The 23,887-nt window shown below is 44.0% G+C and overlaps 1 protein-coding gene across 10 annotated transcripts in view; it reads left to right on the top strand.

Moving 5' to 3' along the window:
* LZTR1 (leucine zipper like post translational regulator 1) overlaps positions 1–23,887 on the top strand; it is a 300,011-nt gene that overhangs the window by 121,244 nt on the left and 154,880 nt on the right. For all 10 annotated transcript variants that reach the window (XM_048826871.2, XM_048826873.2, XM_048826876.2 and 7 more), the window contains 2 exons: positions 2,892–3,031; positions 5,681–5,882. In XM_048826871.2, coding sequence (XP_048682828.1) covers positions 2,892–3,031; positions 5,681–5,882 — 342 coding nt within the window. The remainder of the gene's footprint in view (positions 1–2,891; positions 3,032–5,680; positions 5,883–23,887) is intronic.

Genomic DNA, 23,887 nt, shown 5'->3' on the forward strand with positions numbered 1-23,887 from the left:
TAGGGTACAGATGTGGGGACCCGCAAGAAAGACCCCCTAAGCTTATTTCTACCAGCTTAGGTTAAAACTTCCCCAAGACACAAAGTCTTTGCCCTTGGATTAGTTGAATGCTGCCACCACCAAGTGATTTAACAAACAATCAGGGAAAGAACCACTTGGAGTTCCTATTTCCCCAAAACATCCCCCCAAACCCTTACACCCCCTTTCCTGGGGAGGCTTGAGAATAAACAAGATGAGCACAAACCAGCCTTGGAAAAACCCAATCAGATTCTTTAAAAACAGAACTTTATTAGAAGAACAAAAAAAGATAAGAGAACAACTCTGTAAGATCAGAATGGAAGATAATCTTACAGGCAATCAGATTCAAAACATAGAGAATCCCTCTAGGCAAAACCTTAAGTTACAAAAAGACACAAAAACAGGAATACACATTTCCTCCAGCACGGCAAATTTCATAAGCCAAAACAAAGAAAACCTAATGCATTTTCTAGCTAGATTACTTACTAACTTTACAGGAGTTGGAGGGCTTGCATCCTTGATCTGTTCCCGGCAAAGGTATCACACAGACAGACAAAAGCCTCCTCCCCCCCCCCCCCCCCCACTCCAGATTTGAAAGTATCTTGTCCCCTCATTGGTCATTTTGGGTCAGGTGCCAACCAGGTTACCTGAGCTTCTTAACTCTTATAACAGGTAAAAGGACTTTGCCTCTGGCCAGGAGGGATTTTATAGCACTGTATACAGAAAGGTGGTTACCCTTCCCTTTATATTCATGACAAGATCATAAATGTGTCTGTCACTGTGGCACAGTGTGAATCTGATTGTATAATTTCAAACAGCCTAACATATTTCTTCAGATGCTAAACGCCCCAGTTCCCCTACCCCAGAGGTGGGAAACTACGGTCCGCAGACCACATCTGGCCCACGGCACCATCTTGCCTGGCTCCTGGCCTGGGAGGTGGGCCCCGGCCCCTCCCCCGCTGTTCTCCGTCCCCCATAGTGACACCGCTGCGCAGGCAGTGCTCTGGGCTGCGGGCTCATGCAGAGCAGCGCGACAGCGTCTCAGGCTCCAGCTGGGCAGCACGGCTCCCAGACATGCTGTACTGAGCAGCATAGTAAGGGGGCCAAGGGGTTGGTAAAGGGGCATGGGGTCCCGGGGGCAGTCAGGGGACAGGGGGCGGTTGGATGGGCTGGAGGTTCGGTGGAGGGGGGTCGTCAGGGGATGGGGAACAGGGGACAGTTGGATAGGGCAGAGGTTCGGGGGGGCGGCAGTCAGGGGACAGGGAGCGGGGGGGGTTAGATGGGGGTGAGGTCCCGGGGGGAGGTTGGGGCGGGGGTCCTGGGAGGAGGCGGTCAGGGGACAAGGAGCAGGGTGGGGATTGGATGGGGGGGTTCTGAGGGGAGCAGTCAGTGGGTGGGAAGTGGGAGGGGGCAGATAGGAGGCAAAGGCCAGGCTGCTTGGGGAGGCACAGCCTTCCCTACCCAGCCCTCCACATAGTTTCACACCCCGATGTGGCCGTCGGGCCAAAAAGTTTGCCCACCCCTGCTTTACCCACTTGCCAAAACATCCATATTTTCTCTGATAACGTCTATGAATTGTGTTGCCAAGTACAAAAGCTGCAGCACACTGAAAACTGGGAAATGTGGAGACAGCATAAGATAAATTGACATTCTTTGGCTATCCCTCGATGCAAGGATGATGTCTGCCAAGGTGGTGGGGGTCACTGGTGGGTTTTTAAGTGGCTGAGGAGCCTAATTTGTGCCCTGCAGATTTTTCCACAGAAGTGACAGGTGTTATCTTGGAGGAGACATAGTTGTTGGCTGGACTGTTGTGCCCTTTCTTTCCTCGTTTGTTGCTTCTCTGTCTCATGAGCATGTCTGTTCTCCTCAAAGTGAGCTGTGGTTTGGTACATGGTGTAAATTGACTTCAGTATCAAAACAAATAACATAGACTACTGTAATAATTGTATTCATTTTCAAATTTAATTAAACGAGAACTTCGATTTTTAATGTCAAGAAAGTTATCAGAGGAGTGGAGGAATGAATGTCAGGCATTCTTCATGTTTGTCCATCTTGTTTTAAGGAATCTTGAACATCTGGAGGTGGAATTATTATATTTCTGTGCTGATCAGTTGTCGCTCACACATTTTTCTTAGTCATCCCTTTAAAGGTCCCAACTGACATTTGGCAAATGGTGTCACAACTACAATTGTGCTTGCATGAGGTTTAAATCTTACAGAAAGTATCACCACCTGATTTGCTTGAAACCTGTCACCTAGTTGTTAGTCTTTCACAGGGTTGGAATGAACTGAAAAAAGTTGCATGCTTTCCTGAGAACGGAGTGGTCTCTCTGAACTCGAGCTCTTGCTAGCCAGTAGACCTGGGTACTCGGTATCTTGCTAGCCAGTAGTCCTGTTGTACGCATGGGTACTTGCTTGATCTCTTGTTTTTAATCCTATCTTATTCATAAAATAATTACTCGTACAATCACTATCACCTAATTAGTATTTCTTCCTAAATTACACTCTTTACCAGAGGAAGGATGTTTTTAGGGTTAAGGTACTAGGCTAGGGCTTAACTGTGGGTTCAGTTCCCACCTTTCCTATAGACTTTTTGTGTTACCCTTGAGCAAACCTCTGTGCCTGGATTTCCCATCTGTAAAATGGGGATACACTATTAAGTGAATAAGGCTCTGTCTACACACTTCAACCAAATTTATAATCTCTGTGTGTCATCGTCAGCTGGAAACATGATTTATGTTCACACACTACATGGTTTCTCTTCACCAAAGGAGATCAGTAGGGTTGTGTTAATCCTTCAATGTGCATATACAAACAGTCTTACAATGGAGTTTGAAAAATATATAATTTAGTGTGGATTTTGCTACTTTTTAGATTGAACAGAGTGGTGAGATCCCTCCTTCCTGCTGTAATTTTCCTGTGGCTGTTTGCAAAGACAAGATGTTTGTGTTTTCTGGCCAGAGTGGAGCAAAGATCACCAATAATCTCTTTCAGTTTGAATTCAAGGAAAAAATGTAAGTTCTAACATTTGATTCAAGTAAAATACATGTATTATTTCTGTTGTTCAGGGTGAAGAAAGTACATAATGAACGATATTGAAGAAGGAACAGTTTGTATTTCATAACTAAGAAAGGCAGTTCTTTCTCATTTCTAATTTTTTTGATTTTTAGTTGAGGTTTAATTAGGCTGATATTTGGATAATATGTTAGCAATAACACAATAGCTTGACGATATGCGTTGGCTAGATAGAGACAATTTTTTCTACAGAAGAACAGAAACTCATATTGATTCATTTGAAATAATAGGCAGTGGGCACAATTTTCAGATCTGGATGTGTAATGATTGGCTCCTCAGTCCATACCTAGGTGTCTAATTAGAAGGGGGCTGATTTTCAGAGGTGCTGAGCAGCCTCAATTCCCTTTGAAGTCAATGGGAGTTGTAGATGATCAACATCTTTGAAAATCAGATAATTTAAGTGTCTGTATAAGGATTTAGGAATGTAACTTCAAGCTCCCAATTTAGAAAATCTTGACAAGTGCCTTTTCAGATGCTCTGTTACATTTGGCCCCAAACAATAGGAAAATATCAAGAGTGCACATGGTTTCCTCATTCAGCAATTGAAAGCTCCTGCTTTCTTAGACATTGTCACCATGTGGAGTGCTCATAGGAATTTCATACCATATGTGTCTAACAGGGGGAACAGCATGAATCTACAGTTCAAGGAAATGAGATAACTATGAAAAGCAAATGTCTAGTCAGCTCTTGGGGGGCAGCAGTCTGACCCTGAATCCCTGCACATGTACACACATATGCACTTTCAAACAGTGGATTCCAGCTTTTGTGGGAATGTTTTTATTTCAAACTTTTGATCTCACAGTCCAGTTAGTTAGGTTGGGAGTTGGATAATTATTAAATATTAAAAATCTGAGTGTGGTATAATGAAAGAAGTTTTAAAAGTACTGGTCTGGAACCACAATAGAGAGACAGGTTTCAGAGTAGCAGCCATGTTACTCTGTATTCACAAAAACAAAAGGAGTACTTGTGGCACCTTAGAGACTAACAAATTTATTTGAGCATAAGCTTTCGTGAGCTACATCGATGCATCCGATGAAGTGAGCTGTTGCTCACGAAAGCTTATGCTCAAATAAATTTGTTAGCCTCTAAGGTGCCACAAGTACTCCTTTTCTTTTTGTGAATACAGAGTAACATGGCTGCTACTCTGAAACCTGTCTCTCTATTGTGGTTCCAGACCAGTACTTTTAAAACTAACAAATTTATTTGAGCATAAGCTTTCGTGAGCAACAGCTCACTTCATCGGATGCATCGATGTAGCTCACGAAAGCTTATGCTCAAATAAATTTGTTAGTCTCTAAGGTGCCACAAGTACTCCTTTTGTTTTTTTAATAGAGAGACAGTAGGCCAAGCCACAATTTTGAAATCTGACTAGCAATTGAGTGCCCCAGTTTTTGGATTCCCAACTTGAGACATCTTTGAGGGTTCTGATTAGCAGGCAGTGTTAAGTACCTGCCCTCTGAAAACCTGGCCCCTTGAGAAAGATCAGTTTTGGCACCCAAAAACTGGGGCACCCAAAACCACTACTCAGTTTTGAAAAATTTGGTCTACAATTCTGAAAGAGATAAAAGTGGGGAACAAAAAAGCAGCCACTGTAGCTTAACTACTGCTACTACAAGTATTGCCACAGTTACTGATGGCCTTTTTGTTGGGGAGAGAAAGGACTGGGTATTGTTTTAATTTCATAGTTTCTGAGCGTTTAAGGCCAGAAAGAAGAATTAAATCATCTAGTGTGACCTCCTGAATATCACAGGCTGTTCAGTTTCACCCAGATACCCCTATATTAAGCCCAAATACTTTAATTAGGCTTAAGCATTTCAGTCCTCTGGAGGGTAAACTATTGTGTGCCACAGACAGAGAGCAAGAGATACCGAGGTGTCCCCAGTGCCCAGAGCTCCTGCAATGGCAGGGAATTGATTAAGTGAGATAAGCTCAGATGATCCCAAGATGAATCCACATTCCATGCTGCAGAGATCAAAAAAACCCCAAGGTTCCTGCCAATCTCAGCTGGGGGACAATTCCTTCCCAGCCCCAAACATGACGACCAGTTTGACCCTGAGCATGTGAGGAAGATACACTAGCCAGATGTGCTGTTGCTCAAATAGAAGTTATTTATTTGATGCAGAAATTACTGGGTGAGGTTCTCAGGCCTGTATTATGCAGGGGGTCAGACTACATGATCACAATGGGACATAAAATCTAGGAATCTATGAAAACCACCACAGTAATGAAACAAAATACAGCATAAACCAACCAGTCATTTAAACATTAAATGAAGTGTGCAAGTCTTGTATCTTGTCCTGATGTCTGCTAGAGTTGGGCTCTGCCTGACTGCAAGTATAATAAAAAGCTGAATTGGTGATTGCAAATAATATTCATCATATTATGTTAAGAAACTGTGATCCCTTACCAAAATACTGATTTTATTTAAATAGTGGGGGTAGGGTTTGGTTAGGGTATATTGTAATGTGTGTTCTCCATCTCTAATTGATAGAATCCTTTGGGGATTTTGAGACAGTTAATTTTCAAAACTCATTTTGAAGAAAGGAGTTGTAAAAGATTTACTCTTTGTTTCATGTCTTGTGTCTCAGTTGGACACGAATTCCTACTGAACACTTACTTCGGGGCTCCCCTCCTCCGCCACAGCGAAGATACGGTCACACCATGGTTGCCTTTGATCGCCACCTCTATGTGTTTGGTGGTGCTGCAGATAACACATTGCCAAATGAACTTCACTGCTACGATGTGGACTCTCAGACCTGGGAAGTTATCCAGCCTAGTCCAGATAGTGAGGTAAAGAGTGCACTGTTTAATTATTCCTCTTTCTCCTTTTAATCTACCTTTTGCTTCCATGATATAGAACAAAGAATCTTTATTTAAATTAATAACATTAATATTGAATTATACTTTTTATAGCTCCTTCCCCAAAAAACTGTTATACTGTCAGTACAGAGTGAACAAAATTTCCTTAGAAGGCACTGTCATTATTGATACTTGTAAAACTCAAACTTTCTTCATTGGCACTTTTTTTTAAAAGATCCAAAAAAGACGTTTATAGGAGCTAACACTTGACATAGAAAATAATAAATCCTCATGTTCCATGGCATGAACCAGCCACTAACTGATAAGGGTTAGGAAGAAACTTCCCCAGTGAGGATGTTATTCCATGATAAGCAAATGGGGTTTCTTGCACGTTCTCCTGAAGCATCTGGTGCAGTCCCCTCTGAGAGAAGATACTGGACTAGACGGACCACTATAAACTTCTTATTGGAAAGCAATTCCTCTGTTTATATGTTCCTAGGTGCAGTACTTACTAGCAAAGAAGAACTGGCTGTGAATTTGAGAATAGGGGAGCTTGGAAAGACTAGCTACTGTTGAAGATATTTGGGTTCATTAAGCAGTAGAATGATGGAAGATTAGTGTTGGAAGAGACCTCAGGAGGTCATCTAGTCCAACCCCAACTAAATCATCCCAGCCAGGGCTTTGTAAAGCTGGGCCTTAAAAACCTCTAAGGATGGAGATTCTACCACCTCCTTAGGTAACCCATTCCAGTGTTTCACCACACTCCTAGTAAAACAGTGTTTCCTAATATCCAATCTAGATCTCCCCAACTGCAACTTGAGACCATTGCTCCTTGTTCTGTCATCTGCCACCACTGAGAACAGCCGAGCTCCATCCTCTTTGGAACCCCCCCACCCCTTTCAGGTAGTTGTATGCTGCTATCAAATCCCCCCTTACTCTTCTTCAACAAGCATGTGGACAAAGGAGATCCAGTGGATATAGTGTATTTAGATTTTTAGAAAGCCTTTGGCAAAGTCCCTCACCAAAGGCTCTTAAGCAAAATAAGCAGTCATAGAATCATAGAATATCAGGGTTGGAAGGGACCTCAGGAGGTCATCTAGTCCAACCCCCTGCTCAAAAGCAGGACCTATACCCAATTAAATCATCCCAGCCAGGGCTTTGTCAAGCCTGACCTTAAAAACTTCTAAGGAAGGAGATTCCACCACCTCCCTAGGCAACGCATTCCAGTGTTTCACCACCCTCCTAGTGAAAAAGTTTTTCCTAATATCCAACCTAAACCTCTCCCCCTGCAACTTGAGACCATTACTCCTTGTCCTGTCCTCTTCCACCACTGAGAATAGTCTAGAACCATCCTCCCTGGAACTACCTTTCAGGTAGTTGAAAGCAGCTATCAAATCCCCCCTCATTCTTCTCTTCTGCAAACTAAACAATCCCAGTTCCCTCAGCCTCTCCTCATAAGTCATGTGTTCCAGACCCCTAATCATTTTTGTTGCCCTTTGCTGGACTCTCTCCAATTTATCCACATCCTTCTTGTAGTGTTGGGCCCAAAACTGGACACAGTACTCCAGATGAGGCCTCACCAATGTCGAATAGAGGGGGACGATCACGTCCCTCTATCTGCTCGCTATGCCCCTACTTATACATCCCAAAATGCCATTGGCCTTCTTGGCAACAAGGGCACACTGCTGACTCATATCCAGCTTCTCGTCCACTCTCACCCCAAAGTCCTTTTCCGCAGAACTGCTGCCTAGCCATTCGGTCCCTAGTCTGTAGCTGTGCATTGGATTCTTCCGTCCTAAGTGCAGGACCCTGCACTTATCCTTATTGAACCTCATCAGATTTCTTTTGGCCCAATCCTCCAATTTGTCTAGGTCCCTCTGTATCCTATCCCTCCCCTCCAGCGTATCTACCACTCCTCCCAGTTTAGTATCATCCGCAAATTTGCTGAGAGTGCAATCCACACCATCCTCCAGATCATTTATGAAGATATTGAACAAAACCGGCCCCAGGACCGACCCCTGGGGCACTCCACTTGACACCGGCTGCCAACTAGACATGGAGCCATTGATCACTACCCGTTGAGCCCGACAATCTAGCCAACTTTCTACACACCTTATAGTGCATTCATCCAGCCCATACTTCCTTAACTTGCTGACAAGAATACTGTGGGAGACCGTGTCAAACGCTTTGCTAAAATCAAGATACAATACATCCACTGCTTTCCCTTCATCTACAGAACCAGTAATCTCATCATAGAAGGCGATTAGGTTAGTCAGGCATGACCTTCCCTTGGTGAATCCATGCTGGCTGTTCCTGATCACTTTCCTCTCATGTAAGTGCTTCAGGATTGATTCTTTGAGGACCTGCTCCATGATTTTTCCAGGGACTGAGGTGAGGCTTACTGGCCTGTAGTTCCCAGGATCCTCCTTCTTCCCTTTTTTAAAGATTGGCACTACATTAGCCTTTTTCCAGTCATCCGGGACTTCCCCCATTCGCCACGAGTTTTCAAAGACAATGGCCAATGGCTCTGCAATCACAGCCGCCAGTTCCTTTAGCACTCTCGGATGCAACTCATCCGGCCCCATGGACTTGTGCACGTCCAGTTTTTCTAAATAGTCCCTAACCACCTCTTTCTCCACCGAGGGCTGGCCATCTATTCCCCATGTTGTGATGCCCAGCACAGCAGTCTGGGAGCTGACCTTGTTCGTGAAGACAGAGGCAAAAAAAGCATTGAGTACATTAGCTTTTTCCACATCCTCTGTCACTAGGTTGCTTCCCTCATTCATTAAGGAGCCCACACTTTCCTTGGCTTTCTTCTTGTTGCCAACATACCTGAAGAAACCCTTCTTGTTACTCTTAACATCTCTCGCTAGCTGCAGCTCCAGGTGCGATTTGGCCCTCCTAATTTCATTCCTACATACCCGAGCAATATTTTTATACTCTTCCCTGGTCATATGTCCAACCTTCCACTTCTTGTAAGCTTCTTTTTTATGTTTAAGATCTGCTAGGATTTCACCGTTAAGCCAAGCTGGTCGCCTGCCATACTTACTATTCTTTCGACACATCGGGATGGTTTGTCCCTGTAACCTCAACAGGGATTCCTTGAAATACAGCCAGCTCTCCTGGACTCCTTTCCCCTTCATGTTAGTCCCCCAGGGGATCCTACCCATCCGTTCCCTGAGGGAGTCGAAGTCTGCTTTCCTGAAGTCCAGGGTCCGTATCCTGCTGCTTACCTTTCTTCCCTGTGTCAGGATCCTGAACTCAACCAACTCATGGTCACTGCCTCCCAGATTCCCATTCACTTTTGCTTCCCCTACTAATTCTTCCCGATTTGTGAGCAGCAGGTCAAGAAAAGCTCCCCCCCCTAGTTGGCTCCTCTAGCACTTGCACCAGGAAATTGTCCCCTACGCTTTCCAAAAACTTCCTGGATTGTCTATGCACCGCTGTACTGCTCTCCCAGCAGATATCAGGAAAATTAAAGTCACCCATGAGAACCAGGGCATGCGATCTAGTAGCTTCTGCGAGCTGCCGGAAGAAAGCGTCATCCACCTCATCCCCCTGGTCCGGTGGTCTATAGCAGACTCCCACCACTACATCACTCCTGTTGCTCACACTTCTAAACTTAATCCAGAGACACTCAGGTTTTTCTGCAGTATCGTACCGGAGCTCTGAGCAGTCATACTGCTCCCTTACATACAGTGCTACTCCCCCACCTTTTCTGCCCTGCCTATCCTTCCTGAACAGTTTATAACCATCCATGACAGTACTCCAGTCACGTGAGTTATCCCACCAAGTCTCTGTTATTCCAATCACGTCATAATTCCTTGACATCACCAGGACCTCCAGTTCTCCCTGCTTGTTTCCAAGGCTTTGTGCATTCCTATATAAGCACTTGAGATAACCTGCTGATCGCCCCTCATTCTCAGTATGAGGCAGGAGCCCTCCCTTCACAGACATTCCTGCCTGTGCTTCCTCCCGGTATCCCGCTTTCCCACTTACCTCAGGGCTTTGGTCTCCTTCCCCCGGTGAACCTAGTTTAAAGCCCTCCTCACTAGGTTAGCCAGCCTGCTCGCAAAGATGCTCTTCCCTCTCTTCGTAAGGTGGAGCCCGTCTCTACCCAGCACTCCTCCTTCATGGAACACCATCCCATGGTCAAAGAATCCAAAGCCTTCTCTCCGACACCACCTGCGTAGCCATTCGTTGACTTCGACAATTCGACGGTCCCTACCCAGGCCTTTTCCTTCCACGGGGAGGATGGACGAGAACACCACCTGCGCCTCTAACTCCTTTATCCTTCTTCCCAGAGCCACGTAGTCCGCAGTGATCCGCTCAAGGTCATTCTTGGCAGTATCATTGGTGCCCACGTGGAGAAGCAGGAAGGGGTAGCGATCCGAGGGCTTGATGAGTCTCGGCAGTCTCTCCGTCACATCGTGAATCTTAGCCCCCGGCAAGCAGCAGACTTCTCGGTTTTCCCGGTCAGGGCAGCAGATAGATGACTCAGTCCCCCGGAGTAGAGAGTCATGGGATAAGAGGGAAGGTTCTCTCATGGATTGGTAACTGGTTAAAAGACAGGAAACAAAGGGTAGGAATAAATGGTCAGTTTTCAGAATGGAGAGAGGTAAATAGTGGTGTCCCCCAGGAATCTGCACTGGGCCCAGTCCTATTTAACATATTCATAAACGATCTGGAAAAAGGGGTAAACAGTGAGGTGGCAAAATTTGCAGATGAAACAAAACTGCTCAAGATAATTAAGTCTCAGGCAGATTATGAAGAGCTACAAAAGGATCTCTGAAAACTGGGTGACTGGGCAACAAAATGGCAGATGAAATTTAATGTTGATAAATGCAAAGTAATACACATTGGAAAACATAATCCTAACTATACATATACAATGATGGGGTCTAAATTAGCTGTTCCTCTCAAGAAAGAGATCTGAGAAAGGTATCAAGTGGAGTGCCCCAAGGGTCGGTCCTCGGGCCAGTTTTGTTCAATATCTTCATAAGTGATCTGGAGGATGGTGTGGATTGCACCCTCAGCAAGTTTGCAGAAGACACTAAACTGGGAAGAGAGGTGGATACGCTGGAGGGTAGGGATAGGATACAGAGGGCCCTAGACAAATTGGAGGATTGGGCCAAAAGAAATCTGATGAGGTTCAACAAGGACAAGTGCAGAGTCCTGCACTTAGGACGGAAGAATCCCATGCACCGCTACAGACGAGGGACCGAATGGCTCGGCAGCAGTTCGGCAGAAAAGGACCTAGGGGTGAGAGTGGACGAGAAGCTGGATATGAGTCAACAGTGTGCCCTTGTTGCCAAGAAGGCCAATGGCATTTTGGGATGTATATGTAGGGACGTTGCCAGCAGATCGAGGGACGTGATCGTTCCCCTCTATTTGACATTGGTGAGGCCTCATCTGGAGTACTGTGTCCAGTTTTGGGCCCCACACTACAAGAAGGATGTGGATAAATTGGAAAGAGTCCAGCGGAGGGCAACAAAAATGGTTAGGGGCCTGGAACACATGAGTTATGAGGAGAGGCTGAGGGAACTGGGATTATTTAGTCTGCAGAAGAGAAGAATGAGAGGGGATTTGATAGCTGCTTTCAACTACCTGAAAAGGGGTTCCAAAGAGGATGGCTCTAGACTGTTCTCAGTGGTAGCAGATGAGAGAACAAGGAATAATGGTCTCAAGTTGCAGTGGGGGAGGTTTAGGTTGGATATTAGGAAAAACTTTTTAATTAGGAGGTTGGTGAAACACTGGAATGCGTTACCTAGGGAGGTGGTGGAATCTCTTTCCCTAGAAGTTTTTACGGTCAGGCTTGACAAAGCCCTGGCTGGGATGATTTAATTGGGGATTGGACCTGCTTTGAGCAGGGGGTTGGACTAGATGACCTCCTGAGGTCCCTTCCAACCCTGATATTTTATGATTCTGTGATCTTGGAGTCATTGTGGATAGTTCTCTGAAATCATCCACTCAATGTGCAGCAGCAGTCAAAAAGCTGAACAGAATGTTGGGAATCATCAAAAAGGGATAGATGATAAGACGGAAAATATCATATTGCCTACATATAAATCCATGGTACGCCCATACCTTGAATACTGCATGCAGATGTGGTCACCCCATCTCAAAAAAGATATATTGGAATTGGAACAGGTTCAGAAAAGGGCAACAAAAATGATTAGGGGTATAGAACGGCTTCCATAAGAGGAGAGAGTAATAAGACTGGGACTTTTCAGCTTGGAAAAGAGGCGACAAAGGGGGGATATGATAGAGGTCTATAAGATCATGAGTGGTATAGAGAAAGTAAATAAGGAAGTGTTATTTACTCCTCATAATACAAGAACAAGGGGCCACCAAATGAAATTAGTAGGTAGAAGGTTTAAAACAAACACAAGAAAATATTTTTTCATGCAACGTACTGTCAACTTCTGGAACTCCTTGTCAGAGGGTGTTGTGAAGGCCAATACTATAACGGGGTTCAAAAGGGAGCTAGATAGATTCATGGAAGATAGGTCCATCAATGGCTATTAGCCAGGATGGGCAGGAATGGTGTCCCTAGCCTCTGTTTGCCAGAAGCTGGGATTGGGTGACAGGGCATGGATCACTTGATGATAACCTGTCTGTTCATTCCCTTTGGGGCACCTGCCATTGGCCACTGTCAAAGGACAGGATACCGGGCTTGATGGACCTTTGACCCAGTATGGCCGTTCTTATGTTCTTCTCTTCTGCAGACTAAGCAAGCACAGTTCCCTCAGCCTCTCCTCATAAGTCACGTGCCCCCACCCCCTGATCATTTTCGTTGCCCTCCGCTGAACTCTCTCCAATTTGTCCACATCCTTTCTTTAGTAGGGGGCCCAAAACTGGGTGCAGTACTCCAGATGTGGCCTCACCAGTGCCGAATAGAGGGGAATAATCGCTTTCCTCGATCTGCTGGCAACGCCCCTACATATACATCCCAAAATGCCATTGGCCTTCTTGGCAACAAGGGCACACTGCTGGCTCATATCCATCTTCTCGTCCACTGTAATCCCCAGGTCCTTTTCTGCAGAACTGCCACTTAGCCAGTCGGTCCCCAGCCTGTAGAAGTGCATTGGATTCTTCTGCACTTGTCCTTGCTGAACCTCAACAGATTTCTTTTGGCTCAATCCTCCAATTAGTCTAGGTCACTCTGGACCCTATCCCTACCCTCCAGCATATCTACCTCTCCCCCCAGCTTAGTGTAAAACTTTTGAGTTGTCTATATTCATGCAAAAAGCAGTGTCAGTAGAATATTAAAGATGCCCAATTAAACACAAAATCAGAAAACATAAAAGTAAAAATTGAAAACACATTATACTCTTGTTTGTAGGCATTATGGTATAGTAATTATACGACTACATGCTATTTCTCATTATATAATACATCCTTAGATACACCTGTGTCTAAGATAGCCTTGTATTGCATAATTTAAAGGAATTGGGTCTGACATGAGATTTTTTTAACTGAGGCTTGGATGACCCTTGATCATTTTGTTCTCAGAATACAGAAAATGGCAGTGATCTCCCGGCATGTTACTTTTCATTTATTCCCTGGGTTTTAAACGGTGTCGTTATACATATTAGTTCCTTTTTCTTTATAGTTTTTGCCTTCAATTGTGTGTAATGTTTCAGTTGGTGCAATACCAATTCTGTAGCATTTTTATTAGCTGATCTGTGGAGCAGAAAGCGTTTAGTGTTAGCGTGCAATATGGAGAACTGCAAAATTTGATTTAATGTTTTTTAAAAGTGGAGATTCCTACATCAATTTTTATTTTGAGTACTATAGTCAATATTACCGTTTCTAATACTTACTGGTTTTACTAATGACAGGTTTCAGAGTAACAGCCGTGTTAGTCTGTATTCGCCAAAAGAAAAGGAGTACTTGTGGCACCTTAGGGACTAACCAATTTATTAGAGCATGAGCTTTCGTGAGCTACAGCTCACTTCATCAGATGCATACCGTGGAAACTGCAGAAGACATTATATACACACAGAGACCATGAAACAATACCTCCTCCCACCCCACTGTCCTGCTGGTAATAGCTTATCTAAAGCTAACAAGGTGGTCATATCTTTGTAGACAATGAGCCAAAACATATTGCAGCAGTACCTACAGGTATATAATGAGGCATATGATAACTCAACTTTGTTGTAAAAACATTAGCCTAGAGCACTATTGATACATTGTCTAGCACCTTGTACACACTCATACAGTCCTCACCTTGAACAAATCCGTCACATAAGACACCATTTCTCTCATTTCACTTAAGTGACTACAGTGATCATCCAGTCTGACCTTCTGTATAGGGTTACCGGATAGCAACTGTGAAAAAACAGGATGGGGGTGGGAGGTAATAGGCACCTATATAAGAAAAGGTCTCCAAAAACAAGACTGTCCCTTTAAAAATGGGACATCTGGTCACCCTACTTCTGCATAACACAGGTTTCAGAATAACAGCCGTGTTAGTCTGTATTCGCAAAAAGAAAAGGAGTACTTGTGGCACCTTAGAGACTAACCAATTTATTTGAGCATAAGCTTTCGTGAGATACAGCTCATATGAAGTGAGCTGTAGCTGACGAAGGTAACAGATAAGTTGGTTAGTCTCTAAGGTGCCACAAATACTCCTTGAACTTCCTGAAATAATTCCTGTTTGAACCTATTCCTGATTCATGACACCTAAAATGTAATACAACAGTATTCCCAAGCTGCTTAAAGCTGAGATCCTGTTCAGGAAAACAAAACTCATTGTGCTTCCCTCCAAGTACATCCTGTGATGTTAAAGGCCTACTTATATTTTAGATCTCAAAATAAACTTCTCTCCTTTTTTACAAGATTTGATGAGCAGTGAAATAGTTAATAATGTTGATGTTTGAAATGAAATGAATGGGTGGTGCATACCTCAGAGCTATTTTTTCAGGCTCTGCAAACTCAGGCGGACACCTATGTATTGGTTACACTTGGATTACATTTTGAAGGTTTCTTCTGCAACAATAGCAGTTACAGACTAACTTTTTAAAAATGAAAACTGAAACTCTGGAAACTAGTTGAATCATAGAATCATAGAATATCAGGGTTGGAAGGGACCCCTGAAGGTCATCTAGTCCTATCCCCTGCTCGAAGCAGGACCAATTCCCAGTTAAATCATCCCAGCCAGGGCTTTGTCAAGCCTGACCTTAAAAACCTCTAAGGAAGGAGATTCTACCACCTCCCTAGGTAACGCATTCCAGTGTTTCACCACCCTCTTAGTGAAAAAGTTTTTCCTAATATCCAATCTAAACCTCCCCCACTGCAACTTGAGACCATTACTCCTCGTTCTGTCATCTGCTACCATTGAGAACAGTCTAGAGCCATCCTCTTTGGAACCCCCTTTCAGGTAGTTGAAAGCAGCTATCAAATCCCCTCTCATTCTTCTCTTCTGCAGGCTAAACAATCCCAGCTCCCTCAGCCTCTCCTCATAACTCATGTGTTCCAGACCCCTAATCATTTTGTTGCCCTTCGCTGGACTCTCTCCAATTTATCCACATCCTTCTTGTAGTGTGGGGCCCAAAACTGGACACAGTACTCCAGATGAGGCCTCACCAATGTCGAATAGAGGGGAACGATCACGTCCCTCGATCTGCTCGCTATGCCCCTACTTATACATCCCAAAATGCCATTGGTCTTCTTGGCAACAAGGGCACACTGCTGACTCCTATCCAGCTTCTCGTCCACTCTCACCCCTAGGTCCTTTTCCGCAGAACTGCTGCCTAGCCATTCGGTCCCTAGTCTGTAGCTGTGCATTGGGTTCTTCCATCCTAAGTGCAGGACCCTGCACTTATCCTTATTGAACCTCATCAGATTTCTTTTGGCCCAATCCTCCAATTTGTCTAGGTCTTTCTGTATCCTATCCCTCCCCTCCAGCGTATCTACCACTCCTCCCAGTTTAGTATCATCCGCAAATTTGCTGAGAGTGCAATCCACACCATCCTCCAGATGGTGACTTTGGTCTGGCGTGACAATTTGGCCCACAACATTTTCCCTGCTTGGGAATTAACCATGAAAAGTTGGTCAAGGTATTTTCAATAAAAATGTTATAAAAAGGTGCAGGAAAATGAAACAAGAGACTAAATTAGTCTAAACAAAAAGGCGTACTAATATAACACAGGGACTATGTTAGAAGATGTGAGTCCAAAAATTAATAGACCAAAACTGGTGTAGTGGTGTAGGCCTAATCAGTAAACAAAATAATGGGGGGGTGGACTATGCTGCGTACCTTCCCCTCCTTCTTTAAAAAAAAAAAAAAAAAAAAAAGGACTTTTTAAAAAAGCACCATGGCATCTCAGCTCCACTTGTCTCAGCCCAGCTTATCTCATCTTCCCTGACCCCGAGAAAGAAAAAGTAGACAAGACTGAAGGACTTTCTTACCTAATTGTCAGGGGCTCCAATCAGAGTCACATAAGACCCTATTCTGTCTCCTTTCACTTTTTGTATGTTACTTTCTGCCCAATTATATTTCCTTCCGTGGGTGGCATGTGAGGTCCCCTTCTGGGAGGCTAGCTACGCGGCCCGGCCACTTGTGCTCAAGGCCCCACGCCTACCCCCTGTCTGCTGAAGCCCTGAGTGCCCGTCTTTCTCCCCTCTGCGTCCCCACAGCCAGAAGAGCCCCGGCCGAACTACCGTGGGCCCCCAGCCGGCATCAGTGCCAGGCCACTGGCCGGCCTCAGCATCAGCCCCCAGCGCTGGCCTGGCCTCAGTGCGGGGCCCCAGCACCGGGCCACCCACCAGTCTCCAGCGCCAGGCTGCCGAGCTACTCCCAGGCCACTGGCCAGCCACAGCGTCTGCCCCAGTGCTGGGCTGCTGGCCAGACTCAGTGCTGGGTCGCCCCCAGTGCCGGCCTTCTTATCTCCGGCTGGCAACAGAGCTGAGCTCCCGCCAGCTTGGGCACCAAGGAGGCAAGTTCGTCTCCATATTGGAAGAGAAGGTTCAAGGTCTGGAGAAACAAGTATCGATGCATATGCTTCTACGGACACAACATTCTGAAGGTTCAGAGCAGACTGCGCAGAGGGGACAGAAGGACGGGGAAGAAATTTGGCAGCATGTGACCTCCAGAAGAACAAAGGGGAGCGTCCATGTACCAGCAGTGCAGATACAGGTAAGCAACCATTTTCATGTTCTCTGCACAGGTACTAATGCGGAGAGTGGACTACATGATACATCTGAGGGAAGGGAACAGAAGGAGACTTCGCCGATTGGAAGGCAAGAGATGCACTGTCCTTGGGATGTGGGTACCACGACCACCGCTCCCAAGAGAAGGAGGCGAATGGTGGTGGTCAGGGACTCTCTCTTGAGGGGGACTGAGTCATCTATCTGCCTCCTCCACCGGAAAATCGAGAAGTCTGCTGCTTGCCAGGATTCACAATATGACAGAGAGACTGCCGAGACTCATCAAGCCCTCGGATCGCTACCCCTTCCTGCTTCTCCATGTGGGCACCAATGATCCTGCCAAGAATGACCTTGAGCGGATCACTGTAGACTACGTGGCTCTGGAAAGAAGGATAAAGGAGTTTGAGGCGCAGGTGGTGTTCTCGTCCATCCTCCCCATGGAAGGAAAAGGCCTAGGTAGAGACCGTCGAATCGTGGAAGTCAATGAATGGCTACGCAGGTGGTGTCGGAGAGAAGGCTTTGGATTCTTTGACCATGGGATGGTGTTCCAAGAAGGAGGAGTGCTAGGCAGAGACGGGCTCCACCTAACGAAGAGAGGGAAGAGCATCTTCTCAAGCAGTCTGGCTAACCTAGTGAGGAAGGCTTTAAACTAGGTTCACCGGGGGAAGGAGACCAAAGCCCTGAGGTAAGTAGGATACCGGGAGGAAGCACGAGCAGGAGAGCGTGAGGGGGTGGGCTCCTGCCTCATACTGAGAAAGCGGGACAATCAGCAAGTTATCTCAAGTGCCTATACACAAATGCAAGAATCCTGGGACACAAACAGGGAGAACTGGAAGTCCTGGCACAGTCAAGGAATTATGATGTGATTGGAATAACAGAGACTTGGTGGGATAACTCACATGACTGGAGTACTGTCATGGATGGATATAAACTGTTCAGGAAGGACAGGCAGGGCAGAAAAGGTCGGGGAGTTGCATTGTATGTAAGTGAGCAGTATGACTGCTCAGAGCTCCGGTATGAAACTGCAGAAAAACCTGAGAGCTTCTGGATTAAGTTTAGAAGTGTGAGCAACTACTGCACTTGGCAGCACAGCATGGGGAGGAGGTGTCCAGCCCTCTGTGGAGAAAGAAGTGGTTCAGGACTATTTAGAAAAGCTGGACAAGCACAAGTCCATGGGGCAGGATGCGCTGCATCCGAGAGTGCTAAAGGAGTTGGTGGATGTGATTGCAGAGCCATTGGCCATTATCTTTGAAAACTCATGGTGATCGGGGAAGGTCCCAGACGACTGGAAAAAGGCTAATGTAGTGGCCAACATTAAAAAAGGGAAGGAGGAGGATCCAGGGAACTACAGGGCAGTCAGCCTCACCTCAGTCCCTGAAAAAATCATGGAGCAGGTCCTCAAGGAATCAATTCTGAAGCACTTAGAGGAGAGGAAAGTGATCAGGAAGAGTTAGCATGGATTCACCAAGGGCAAGTCATGCCTGACTAATCTAATTGCCTTCTATGATAAGATAAGTGGCTCTGTGGATGCGGGGAAAGCAGTGGACGTGTTATTCCTTGACTTTAGTAAAGCTTTTGACACTGTCTCCCACAGTATTCTTGCTAGCAAGTTAAAGAAGTATGGGCTGGATGAATGGACTATAAGGTGAACAGAAAGCTGGCTAGATTGTCGGGCTCGACGGGTAATGATCAATGGCTCCATGTGTAGTTGGCAGCCGGTATCTAGCAGAGTGCCCCAAGGGTCGCTCCTGGGGCTGGTTTTGTTCAATACCTTCATTAATGATCTGGAGGATGGCAAGGATTGCACCCACAACAAGTTTGCAGAAGACACTAAACTGGGAGGAGAGGTAGATACACTGGAGGGTAGAGATAGGATACAGAGGGCCCTAGACAAATTGGAGGAATGGGCCAAAAGAAATCTGATGAGGTTAAACAAGGACAAATGCAGAGTCCTGCACTTAGGACGGAAGAATCCCATGCACCGGTACAGACTAGGGACTGAATGGCTAGGCAGCAGTTCGGCAGAAAAGGACCTAGGGGTTACAGTGACGAGAAGCTGGATATGAGTCAACAGTGTGCCCTTGTTGCCAAGAAGGCCAGTGGCATTTTGGGATGTATATGTAGGGGCGTTGCCAGCAGATCGAGGGACGTGATCGTTCCCCTCTATTCGACATTGGTGAGGCCTCATCTGGAGTACTGTGTCCAGTTTTGGGCCCCACACTACAAGAAGGATGTGGAAAAATTGGAAAGAGTCCAGCGGAGGGCAACAAAAATGATTAGGGGCCTGGAACACATGAGTTATGAGGAGAGGCTGAGGGAACTGGGATTATTTAGTCTGCAGAAGAGAAGAATGAGGGGGGATTTGATAGCTGCTTTAACTACCTGAAAAGGGGTTCCAAAGAGGATGGATCTAGACTGTTCGCAGTGGTAGCAGATGACAGAACGAGGAGTAATGGTCTCAAGTTGCAGTGGGGGAGGTTTAGGTTGGATATTAGGAAAAACTTTTTCACTAGGAGGGTGATGAAGCACTGGAATGCGTTACGTAGGGAGGTGGTGGAATCTCCTTCCTTTGAAGTTTTTAAGATCAGGCTTGAGAAAGCCCTGGCTGGGATGATTTAGTTGGGGATTGGTCCTGCTTCGAGCAGGGGGTTGGACTAGATGACCTCCTGTGGTTCCTTCCAACCGTGATATTCTGTGATTCTATGATGGGGGACAGGGTGGAGCATGGGTGGGGTCTGGGCTTTGTTTAGGCGAGTATTAGCCTCTCCTGGCCTATTGTACCCACCACGCATGTTTCCTTCTATCCTCACTTGCTCAGCTTTTTCATCGAATCCTCAAACCCACTGTACTGCAAACACCAGCATAGCAAAATAAAAGGCCCATCCAGCAATGCCCTGTTTGGAAAAAAAATGATCCCTAAGTGGAATGTGAGCCAGGGTCCACGCAACAAGTGTCATGGCTCACCTGCCAGCCTAATGTATCTATTCATGATTGACCAGCTGTCCAGTGCTCCAAAAATATAAACAAAAACCGTATTGCCCTCCCCCCCTTTTCTATCCCGTCTGTTCTCTACTTTGTGTTTCTGTCTGTTAAAAACAGAAAAAGTGAAAACCCTTCACACAACAGGACTGAGAGTAAAATTAACCCTTTTCTTTCTGTCAAAGAATGGTGGTTGGTGAAAATAAGACACTAATATTTTACCTCAAAATTTTTAAAATGTATTTTAATGGTTTATTTTGCATAGTTACTCAGTTTGTTTCAATTTAAATGCTTGTTATAATTCCTTGTTTTTTATGTTTAATCTATAATCTTCCAAATTTAAAATAAATGCTTTTGAGTGTTCTTTGCCAAAAAAGCCCAACAACAAGTCTTCGTTTAAAAAACAAAACAAAAAACCTCAATCCCCCTAACCTTAACTCTTTTGGCCCGTAAAATTAATACGGTATTTCCTGGTGCTGTGAATTGGATTGTTATATAGGTTTTTATCTTTTTTTAGGATTTTACTTATTGAGTTTGCTTTAGGGTTTATTTGTCTAAGTAGAGGGCTTTGTATTTGAGAATTTTATTTTTTGATGCACCTTAAAATTATGCTTTTTATATTGAGGCTGTGTTTGATCTGTGTTTGGTTTGTTTAAATTTTTTAATAATATTTAGAAATAATTTGGGGTTTTTTTTTGTTTAATATTTAGTTTTTTGCTGAGCTGTTAGGGAGTTTGTAAAGATACTGTATTTTTTTTTAAAGTAAGAAATATTAGTTTAAGATTTTGCTGATATTTTATTGATGAAGATGCAATTTATTTTGTAATTTCTTGTAGACGTTTGTTTTAATAACTGTGTTTTATTTAAATGTTTGAGAATTAGTTTTTGGCTTAATTTTTAGGTTTTTTTTAATAATAGAGTAGCTATTTGTACTTGTTGGATTATTTTTATTTGAATTAAATATTTATTTTTATTTGGAATTACATTTGTTTAGTGTTTGTTATATTACAGGATTATTTTTTTAATTAATTTAGGGTTTTTAATAATTTTAGGCTGATGTAAAGGTAACTAAAATTTTTGTTGATTTTTATAGTTATTTTGTTTTTGTAAATCTGTACTTATTAAACTATAATCTTTTAAAAAATTAGTCTAAAAATCTATTAATATAAATAAAAAAACAGTATTAAAATAATGCCTAATAAGCAATAAAATGTAGGTCCAAAATTAATAAACCACAATTAGAGTAGCAAACACTAAGTTTAATTATTAAATCAGTTATGGCAGTACCACCCATATCACACCCCAAAAAACCCAAACTTTATGCCCATTGAGCAATGCCCCCAACTTATCTGTGTGAGAGAGCATAGGACTGTATCCTCCTAAAGCATGTGGAGAACAGTAGGGAAAGTGCACAAGAGTAGCAGGGGGATTTTCTTTAGGTTTAGGTTGGGTTCAGTGAACATGAGTTCCAGTGTGACTCTGTGGCAAAGAGAACCAATGTGAATAAATATTATATATACATAAACCAGGAGAATATTGAGTAGAGAGAATATATTACCTTTGTATTTCTCACTGGTGCAACCACTGCTGAAATAGTGTTCAGTACTGGTGTTGGCAGTTCAAGAAGGATGTTGGTAAATTGGAGAGAGGTCAGAAAAGAGCCACAAGAATGATTAAAGGATTAGAAAACATGCCTTATGGTGAGAAACTCAAGGAGCTTACTCTGTTTAATTTAACAAAAAAGAAGGTTAAGGGTGACTGGATCATGGTCTGTAAGTACCTACATATGGGACAAAAATTGATAATAATGGATTCTTCAGCCGAGCACACAAAGGTATAACAAGATCCAGTGGGTGAAAGGTGAACCTAGACAAGTTTAGGATGGAAATAAGGAGCACTTTTTTTTAAGCAGTGAAAGTAATTAACTATTAGAACAATTTACCAGAGTTCACAGTTGGTTGTCCATCACTGACCATTTTTAAATCAAGGTTGGAGGGTTGTCTTAAAGATATTCTCTAGTTCAAATAGGAATTAATTCAAGGAATTCCTGTGTCTTGTGTTAAACAGGAGGTCAGACTACAGATCATAATGATTGTTGTCAATTGTTGGCTGTGTGTTTGTTCTTGATGTGTGCTGTGCCAGCTCTGTGCAGATAGCTGACGCAGCAGACCTTGATTGAATTGCACAAGAAGACCACAGACTCGTTTCAGTAGCGAAGGCACTCAGCCAGGTTTATTGTTGACAAAGAATCCCGTAGACTCTACAGGACCACTAACACATGTTTACCAGCTCAGTGAATGGCAGGACTTTCCATTCCCCCGTCGATCAGACAAAAACATTGCCTCTAAGACCGCTCTTTATACACTGATACAAACAAGTTACATATTGCCCTTCTGACATGGTTACTACTCTTTACCATGTATAGGTTGGTGCGATCAAAACATCTCTATCCATCACGCTGTATCCTGACCTTATCTTTAAGAGGGTCCAGTGTGTCCCTGTACCAACTTCAAGGAGTGTGCTTACACCATATCTTGGTATCAGGGTGTTCTGGCACTAACCTTCTGGAATGTGTTTACTTTTAGTGCCTAGGAGTGTTTGTGTTTTTGCAATACCAGTCCTGTTTCTGCCAGGTTATGTGAACTTGTAAGTAGGCATGTGCTGTAACAGGGCCTGACTTTTGATCATATCTTGACTCTTGCTAACTTTGCTTTACCTCAGCAGGGCCTGATTTTAGTTCAGGCCTTAGGCCTTACACCAGGCCCCTTATAGCCGGCCTCATGTCTCAGGCTCTCTCTTTCTACTGCAGTGATAACTTACAGTGCAAAGATTATAAAGCCGCAAGCCCGGTGGGAAGTTGGCCACCTAGTTTTAAATTCTACTTTTGGGTAGCAATACATGAGCCGCCTAAGCATGCACTTTGGGTAGAAAAAATATTGTATTTTTAAGTTGTGTGTATAAATTTTTTTCCTGAATTGTTCTTGCAACTGCTTTAATGAAGAATGTTAAGAGAACGCACTGTTCCTAATGCATCCTATTTAAATTACTCATCAGTAGATAATATCAAAATTGATTAAGACCTTTGCAATGATAACTCTTAATACTTTGCCTTTTTTTAAAGCATTAACCTGATGCATTTTTCCCTCTATGCAGTATATTCCATCAAATTATGTCAAACAGAAATTAAAACGTCCAGAGATGTCATTAGGGCCCTTGTTGGATGAGTTATTCTTTTCCTTGGGAACATTTTCAAATCTTTGGATTTTCTCCAGAAACTTCTGGGAATTAAACTTCATTTTTCCCAATGAGTACAGCATAGTGACTGGATTTTAGTGGCCTTTGTAAATTTGAGATCTCCTGCAGACAGAAGGCTTCTTGCACTTTACACTGGGATGGTGATATTAAGGGTGCAGAAACATCCCCTGAGGAATACCCTTGGGGCAAGGGAAGTGTTCCTGAGTGTAAGGGCTACTCTGATTTCTGCTGGGGGCCAGACATAGCTCTCTGTCCTTGTGCAGATGCAATATTATACACTCTGATTACAGTATTGCATACTATTTCTCAAATACAATATATTGCACAGTTTTTAAGAAAGTTAGCTACACGTTTGTTGTCTGTTAGTACTAAGAATTGGTGTGCCAGACAAAGCTGATCAGAGTCTCTTATGTTGAACTCAGGTCAGCATAGAAGAGTGTCAGTGGGGCACCAGGAGCCAGTAACAGCTCCCTGGTTCTGTGCGCCAATCATTGATGGCCAGCATAATGCTGAACATTTAGTGGCTGCTTTTGCCACACTTTATTGTCCCCAAGAAACTGCCAGCTGAGAATTGGTGGAGCACATATGCACTCCACCGCTGCCTC

The sequence above is a fragment of the Caretta caretta genome, chromosome 21 (assembly GCF_965140235.1).
Source record: "Caretta caretta isolate rCarCar2 chromosome 21, rCarCar1.hap1, whole genome shotgun sequence".
In the NCBI taxonomy this organism is placed as follows: domain Eukaryota; kingdom Metazoa; phylum Chordata; order Testudines; family Cheloniidae; genus Caretta; species Caretta caretta.